General features: G+C 56.2%; 1 protein-coding gene across 1 annotated transcript in view; it reads right to left on the reverse strand.

The window, feature by feature from the left end:
• Positions 1-6533, reverse strand: part of LOC142300965 (uncharacterized) — a 69236-nt gene extending 62703 nt beyond the window's left edge. Inside the window, exon 1 of the mRNA XM_075341987.1 lies at positions 6286-6533. Coding sequence (XP_075198102.1) covers positions 6286-6329 — 44 coding nt within the window. The 5' untranslated portion in view covers positions 6330-6533. The remainder of the gene's footprint in view (positions 1-6285) is intronic.
• Between the last annotated feature and the right edge of the window lie 1831 nt (positions 6534-8364).

Below are 8364 nucleotides of genomic sequence, written 5' to 3' on the forward strand. Positions count from 1 at the left end.
GGGCGGGGCGTGGCTGAGTTGCCAATGCGTGCAGGGTGCCGGGGCGAGAGGCCAATCCGTGTGGGGGGCGGAGCCTGGGCGAGCGGCCGGCCAATCCGTGTGCGGGCGGAGCCTGGGCGAGCGGCCAATCCGTGCGGGGGGGCGGGCCATGGCGAGCCCAGCGGCCAATCAGCTTTGTGTCACCGTAAGGACACAATTTTGGAGCAAGACAGACAGACAGACAGACAGACAGACAGAATAAGGCAATTATATATATAGATGAGCCCCCACACAGCCTCCTATATACAGTATGAGCCCCCACATAGCATCCTATATACAGTATGAGCATCCAAATAACCTCCTATATACAGTATGAGCCCCACACAGCCTCCTATATACAGTATGAGCCCCACACAGCCTCCTATATACAGTATGAGCCCCACACAGCCTCCTATATACAGTATGAGCCCCACACAGCTCCCTATATATAGTATGAGCTCCACACAGCCTCCTATATACAGTATGAGCATCTGTGGCGCCCTTGCCTAGCCAGGTTGTCACAAATAACACACAAACACCCCCACCCCCATTAGACGGGGACATCAGCCAAACAAAAACCCTTGTTGCCTCCCTTCAGTGTCTGATGTCCACACCAGGTGGGGCGGAGTCAAGCGGTTGGCTCCACCCACCAAGGAGTTCACAGGCCTGGAGGCGGGAAAAGTGTCAGATAGAGTTTGGAGTTTGAAGTGAGAGGAGCAAGCACTTGGGTGTCTGGGTTTGTGGCCCAGGCACTGACAGCAAGGTTGGCAGACGGTGGTGGCCGTCTGTAGGAGTGGTGAAGCAACGCGGAACCGTAGGACCGGGGTCGGGCGTTGGCCCGCCGGTACCGACCGGGGAGCGAAGTGAAGCCAGCACACACAGGCAGGGCCATCGGACCCCGACCAGGCTTGGAGCCGCCGATAATAGTCAGATCCGAATGTGACTGGAACCCCAGGGGTTTCATAACAGCAAAAGTCCCGATTGAAGGCAACCACCCACACCGTGAGGGTATACAGCTACCGCCTAAGGCTAGAGACCCAAGGGCCAGCGCCTGCGGGCAAACGGGCTCCTCCGGTACCCATACACCGAGGAGCGGACTACCGTTGGGAATCCATAGTAGTCAACAGAGAACATCAAGGTGCAGGGAAAGACAGCCGCCATCACCTGTCCGGGGAGGGACACAGCAGATGGCTGCGGGACCCGTCCATTCAGCCGTTTGGTTTACCGAGGACTTTGTACCTTTCTTGCTGAGTAAGTACACCCGTGCCATCCGGCACCGCGCTGCGCTGTCGCTGTAACCCTGCACCTCACCGACCCTGCCTCCCCGTCTCATCACCGGGCCCCGGGACCACCGACCCCTACCCATGGAGGGGGAAAACAACATCCCAGCTGCTCCCTACCATCGCTCCCGGGATCCCCGTCACCAGCAGCGGTGGTGCCCATCTTCACCACGACCCGTGGGTGGCGTCACGGACTAATTCACCCAAACCAACCACCCTTTTCACTCAGGGGCGAGGAGCGCCGCTCGAGTCCCCGGATCCGGCCCAGCACTCGAGCCACCGAGCAGCGGCAGCAGCGGCTGCGGCAGCGCCGGACCTGAGTGTTAGCGAGAGCGCAGCAGCGACGGCCTCCTCCCCGCCCGCGACAACTTGGCGTCACGAACAGGATTGAACCCATCTACTTACCAGTAGAAGTGCGCCTTGTGATCTCCGCCGGCGGTGTCCGGCCGAAAATTTTGAAGCGCCGCCATCTTGGCGCGAAAATCTCCCGCTCAAGCGTCTTCTCTGAGCAGGGAAGGCGTGAAAGCGAAGCCCCGCCCCCAACAAACGGAAGTGCTGAAGAGTACCAAGGGGGCGCGAGAGTGTGTCTGCCTGATGTAGCCGAGGCTATAGAACGCGGGGACGCCAGGACTCTGCAAGATACCCCGTTCCTGGAGGCCGAGCAAGTAGGATGTCTGTCCCGTCCAGCAGGCCCACGCCCGGAACAGCGGCATGGGTGGAGGCTCGGGTGGCCCAATTAAGCCGCAGGCTGCAGACCCGGCTCCAGCTCCTAGTGCAAGAATGGGAGGCTGGAATGGTGGAAGTGGTGATGACCGTGCAGGCCCGTGAGGCGAAAACAGAATCGGAGGAGCGGGTGAGTGATCCACGCCCCTATGTCCCAGAGGGACCGGTCGCTGCGGCCGAGGGGCCCGGTCTGCCGTCGCTCAGCCAGCTGCGTTCCCCGCTGCCCGCATTGGTCGGTGCCACCCCGTTGGCCGGCCAGCTGCTCCTGAACCCGACAACAGCTGACATCACCCCCGCCTGCGAAGATCCACCTGCAGGTGCTGCCCGTGAACGACAACTTGCCCGGCCAGTCCCGACCCCGCTCCCCTGGGAGACGCCCGCTTCCAAAAGGGAGTCACCCCACCCGGAGGCGGCCGCGCCTGAAGAAGTCCCGGCAGTCCGCCCAACTAGTACAGAGACGGAGGGTGGCCCGCCTCAAGCCCGGAAGGTGACGCTGACTGCTCCCAAACTCCAGGCCTCGGCTGAGGCTGCGGAGGGTTGCCGCTGCAAGGCAGCAAAACAGGCCGCGACACAGCGGTGCCCCCCTAATCAGAAGGTGCCGGTTGTAGCCCGCATCGGGGGGTACCGGATGGGCCCAACCCCCGCGCTGGAGGAGCCGCTATGTTGGGAGCGGTGGCCGGACCTGATGGGACGACAGGCAGAGGCCCGAGAGAAGGCTGCAGTCCTGGCCCGTACTGTAGAAGCAAAGGACGCTCTCCGGAGGGCCTCCCCTGAAGCTCGGGGCCCGGTCTTTGAAGGTCAAGTCCAGCAGTTCTGCCACCGGCGAGGATGGGGGTTCATTCATGAGCCCTGCCTGGCAGTCGAAGCGTTCTTCTCCCATCGGGACGTGCACAGCCAACTGCCTCTGGGCCACCCGGAGCGTGACCTTTGTGCGGGAGAGTTGGTCACCTATACCTGCCACCTGGGAGAGAGGGGCTGTTTCGCCTTGGATGTCCGGAGAAGGGTGAGCCATGACGATCATGAACAGCCCCGGTCACCTCCCCCGCCATACACTCCTAGGGCGGATCCGGAGGAAGTCAGTGGTGATGGTAATCTCCAGTAAAGGCAGCGATCCGCCGTTGCAAGCAGTTGTCCCCCGTTGGGACCCTCAGCAGTTTGATTGAATAACTTTAATGAACCGTGACATTTACCTGATTGTCTACCTGATTATTCCGGCCGTTGCCGGCAAGTTGTCCCCGGAGGGACTCTGTGTTTACAACCTGCATGAGAGACTACTCATGGACATGGCCGAGAACTGGCAGGCCACCCACGAACTGGTGGGCTTGTAAATAAGTTGAGGGGTGATTTTCTGTGAAAGCCGCCTACGGAGAGGCAGATTGGAGGAAGGGCCCGCAGCAGAGCAGGCTGGGGCCCGGCCACCACCAGGACCAGTGGCCATCCTCTGGGGTCAGGGGTCCCCCAAGGACGTGGGGTCCCCTTAAGTGACAACCGGGTGCGAGTAACCGTACCCGTTCCCGCTCGGGCAGCCTGGACCTGGACTGGGGTCAAGGGGTGCTGCCCACTTCTTAGGGGCAGCATCAGGGCTAGGTTGCTTGGGTGGGAGAGCGGAAGACATCCGTCCGTTTGTCATTATTAAAAGTGTTCTTGTTTATATGTGTAACGTTCAAGTGTCTTCACAAGAAATGCTTATGTTTAAAATGTTTTACATGTTATTTATATCTTTTTACAGTTTTAAAAGAAAAATAAAACCGGTGATGGACGGGCAGCCCAAGGACGGTCTGCATTTTACCAAGGGGGAATGTGGCGCCCTGGCCTAGCCAGGTCGTCACAAATAACACACAAACACCCCCACCCCCATTAGACAGGGACATCAGCCAAACAAAAACCCTTGTTGCCTCCCTCCAGTGTCTGATGTCCACACAAGGTGGGGCGGAGTCAAGCGATTGGCTCCACCCACCGAGGAGTTCACAGGCCTGGAGACGGGAAAAGTGTCAGATAGAGTTTGGAGTTTGAAATGAGAGGAGCAAGCACTTGGGTGTCTGGGTTTGTGGCCCAGGCACTGACAGCAAGGTTGGCAGACGGTGGTGGCCGTCTGCAGGAGTGGTGAAGCAACGCAGAACCGTAGGACCGGGGTCGGGCGTTGGCCCGCCGGTAACAACCGGGGAGCAAAGTGAAGCCAGCACACACAGGCAGGGCCATCGGATCCCGACCAGGCTTGGAGCCGCCGATAATAGTCAGATCCGAATGTGACTGGAACCCCAGGGGTTTCATGACAGCAAAAGTCCCGATTGAAGGCAACCGCCCACACTGTGAGGGGATACAGCTACCGCCTAAGGCTAGAGACCCAAGAGCCAGCGCCTGCGGGCAAACGGGCGCCTCTGGTACCCATACACCAGGGAGCGGACTACCGTTGGGAATCCATAGTAGTCAACAGAGAACATCAAGGTGCAGTGAAAGACAGCCGCCATCACCTGTCCGGGGAGGGACACAGCAGCCGGCTGCGGGACCCGTCCATCCAGCCGTTTGGTTTACCGAGGACTTTGTACCTTTCTTGCTGAGTAAGTACACCCGTGCCATCCGGCACCGCGCTGCACTGTCCCTGCAACCCTGCACCTCACCGACCCTGCCTCCCCGTCTCATCACCGGGCCCCGGGACCACCGACCCCTACCCACGGAGGGGGAAAACAACATCCCAGCTGCTCCCTACCATCGCTCCCGGGATCCCCGTCACCAGCAGCGGTGGTGCCCATCTTCACCACGACCCGTGGGTGGCGTCACAGACTAAATCCCCCAAACCAACCACCCCTTTCACTCATGGGTGAGGAGCGCCGCTCGAGTCCCCGGATCCGGCCCACCGCTCGAGCCACCGAGCAGCGGCAGCAGCAGCAGCAGCGGCCGCGCCGGACCCGAGCGTTAGCGAGAGCGTAGCAGCGACGGCCTCCTCCCCGCCCGCGACACATCCACATAACCTCCTTATACAGTATGAGCCCCACATAGCCTCCTATATACAATATGAACCCCACATAGCCTCCTATATACAGTATGAGCCCCACATAGCCTCCTATATACAGTATGAGCCCCCACACAGCCTCCTATATACAGTATGAGCCCCACATAGCCTCCTATATACAATATGAGCCCCCACATAGCCTCCTATATACAGTATGAGCCCCACATAGCCTCCTATATACAGTATAAGCCCCCACACAGCTTACTATATACAGTATAAGCCCCCACATAGCCTCCTACATACATTATGAGCCTCACATAGCCTCCTATATACAGTATGAGCCCCACATAGCCTCCTATATACAATATGAGCCCCACATAGCCTCCTATATACAGTATGAGCCCCACATAGCCTCCTATATACAGTATGAGCCCCACATAGCCTCCTATATACAGTATGAGCCCCACACAGCCTCCTATATACAGTATGAGCCCCACATAGCCTCCTATATACAGTATGAGCCCCACATAGCCTCCTATATACAGTATGAGCCCCCACACAGCCTCCTATATACAGTATGAGCCCCACATAAACTCGTATGTGCAGTCTGAACCCTATGTAACATTATGAGCGCCTACATCAGATTTTAACCCTCAGGCACGCCTCTATTGATCTGTATCCATCATTTTTAGTTAAAAGAAAAAGGTTTTGGTACCGTGGCTAACACGGTACCAAAACCTTTTTCTTTTAACTAAAAATGGAGGATACCAGAATGTACCGCACCTGGCTAACATCTGTATCCATTAGGCACTCTGCACCACTGTTACGAATACAATTAAAAGTTATATTTCCAATTGCAAAAATGCCTTCATCATTGCAGAGGTAAAGACCCCCCCTTATAACAAAAAGATAGAATGAGCAGTGCCGAATATAACAATTTTTGTGAGACCCGCTTCCCCAAAATCACGCAGGCTCCTTGCTAGTAATGGCGGACGCGCAGCTTGAGAAGCCCTGCGTGAGACCCCACTGATATCCTCACTGAAGGGGGAAGGAGAAAACCTTTCACAATCCCTGGAGATTTTCACTAATGGAAATCTGGCACAATGCTCCATCTGACAATCTGCGGAGAAGGTGCCGGGTTACTAATCCCTCTATATAACAATGGCCGACAATTCGTCCGGGATAAAGAACTATCCCAACCCCGGCAGGTAACATTACAGAAACCACAGAGAGGCGGCCGATCGCCATCACTGGGGGGTTTATTATTACTAGATGACGATCTTGTGCCAAATTATTACTAATTCCAGTATTTACCGGCCGGTGTCCTCCCCTCTGGGTGTAGAGATGAAGCTCCACATGTAAACAGCCGGGCTGCCATGGAGATGGGAGCGGAGCCTCCCCAATTCAAGAAGTATCCGGCTGAGCGACAAGGAACCTGTGAGAGCCCGAGGCACAGATTGTCCATCATGTGTGATACCGTCTCCTGAGCTGTGTATCTAATCCTATCCTGTGTGATACCGTCTCCTGAGCTGTGTATCTCATCCTCAGCATACCTCCCAACCGTCCCGGATACAGCGGGACAGTCCCTCTTCTGAGCCTTTGATCCCGGGTCCCGCCCGTGAGGCTGTTTGTCCCGGCTCCACCCACCCACTGTAGCCCCGCCTCGCTGTTTCTCCCTTCTACTATTCATTACAGAGCCGAGCGCGCACCTACTCCTGTGACTGCTGCTGAGGTATGAATCACCCCCTGCAGCAGAGCGACCCCCCCTGCAGCAGAGCCCCCCCCCCCCCTGCACCAGAGCCGACCCCCCCAGTCCCGGAGCCTGCGCTTCCCTGCAGCTGTTCTCTGACTCCCCGTGTGCGGCTTCTCACTGCTGCAGACACACGGGGAGTCAGGAAGCTGAGGAGAAGACCTTGCAATCACACTTCTCTCTCCTGCAGATAGCACTGGCCAGTAATAACCTATGCAGAGTGACATCTGCAGGCTTCTATTAGCTTACCGATCAGTGGTCTCCTGCCTGTGGAGCAGAGCTGCTGGGTCCTAGCTTCCCAACAACTTCAGCTCTGCTTTATCCTGGCTCCCCTACCAGTTAAAGGGAACATGTCAGCAGAAATTTCACAATAAAAATAAAAGATTCCCCTCTGCAGCTCCTGGGCTGCTTCTAGAAAGGTTCCTGTTGTTATTGTGCCCCCTTTGAGACCTACAAAAATACTTTATGAAGTCTTACCTTTTTGTATGCAAATGTGTTTTTATGGTCACGGGGGCGGGCTGTCTGGCGTCCGTTATTCCCCCTCCTGCCGCTTTACGCAGTCCCCCATTGCTCATTTACATACACAAGAACGCCTTCCTCATGTAACTGTCCTCCCGAAGTTTTGCGCATGTGAACGCTTTTTCAGGTGATTGCGCAGGCACAAGATTATGGGCGGCGCTGTGATTGTCATCAGCAGCGTTAACCAAGTACCCGCCCATAATCTCGTGCCCGCACTTTTCCCTCTGACTCCACCGTTATGCGCAAGTGCTGGCCATATGAACCATGTTACCTATTACCGCTTGCACAAGATTATGGGCGGGTACTTGGATGACTTTGCTGATGACAATCACAGCGCCGCCCATAATCTCGCGCCCATGGTAATAGGTAACGTGGTTCATATGGCCAGTGCTTGCGCATAACGGTGGAGGCAGAGTGAGAAGCGCGGGCACGAGATTATGGGCAGGTACTTGGATGACGCTGCTGATGACAATCACAGCGCCGCCCATAATCTCGCGCCCATGGTAATAGGTAACGTGGTTCATATGGCCAGTGCTTGCGCATAACGGTGGAGGCAGAGGGAAAAGTGCGGGCACGAGATTATGGGCGGGTACTTGGATGACGCTGCTGATGACAATCACAGCGCCGCCCATAATCTCGCGCCTGCGCAATCACCTCAAAAGCGTTCACACTTTGCACAGTGCTTACTCCCGCGAGAGTGGCACTGGGCATGCACAAAACTTCAGGAGGACAGTTACATGAGGAAGGCGTCCTCATGTATGGAAATGAGCAATGGGGGACGGCGTACAACGGCAGGAGGGGGAATAACGGACGCCAGGCAGCCCGCCCCCGTGACCATAAAAACAGATTTGCATACAAAAAGGTAAGACTTCATAAAGTATTATTTTAAGTCTCAAAGGGGGCACAATAGCAACAGGAACCTTTCCAGAATTCATCCCAGGAGCTGCAGAGGGGAATCTTTTATTTTTTTTGCTAAATTTCTGGTGACAGTTTCCCTTTAAAGGGAACCTATCAGGTGCAATCTGCACTCAGAGCCAGGAGCAGTTCTGGGTACATATTGCTAATCCCTCCCTAACCGTCCCTGTATACACTAGCATAGATAAAGGCATCTATAGAAAAAGTAT

Source organism: Anomaloglossus baeobatrachus, chromosome 4 (assembly GCF_048569485.1).
Source record: "Anomaloglossus baeobatrachus isolate aAnoBae1 chromosome 4, aAnoBae1.hap1, whole genome shotgun sequence".
In the NCBI taxonomy this organism is placed as follows: Eukaryota; Metazoa; Chordata; class Amphibia; order Anura; family Aromobatidae; genus Anomaloglossus; species Anomaloglossus baeobatrachus.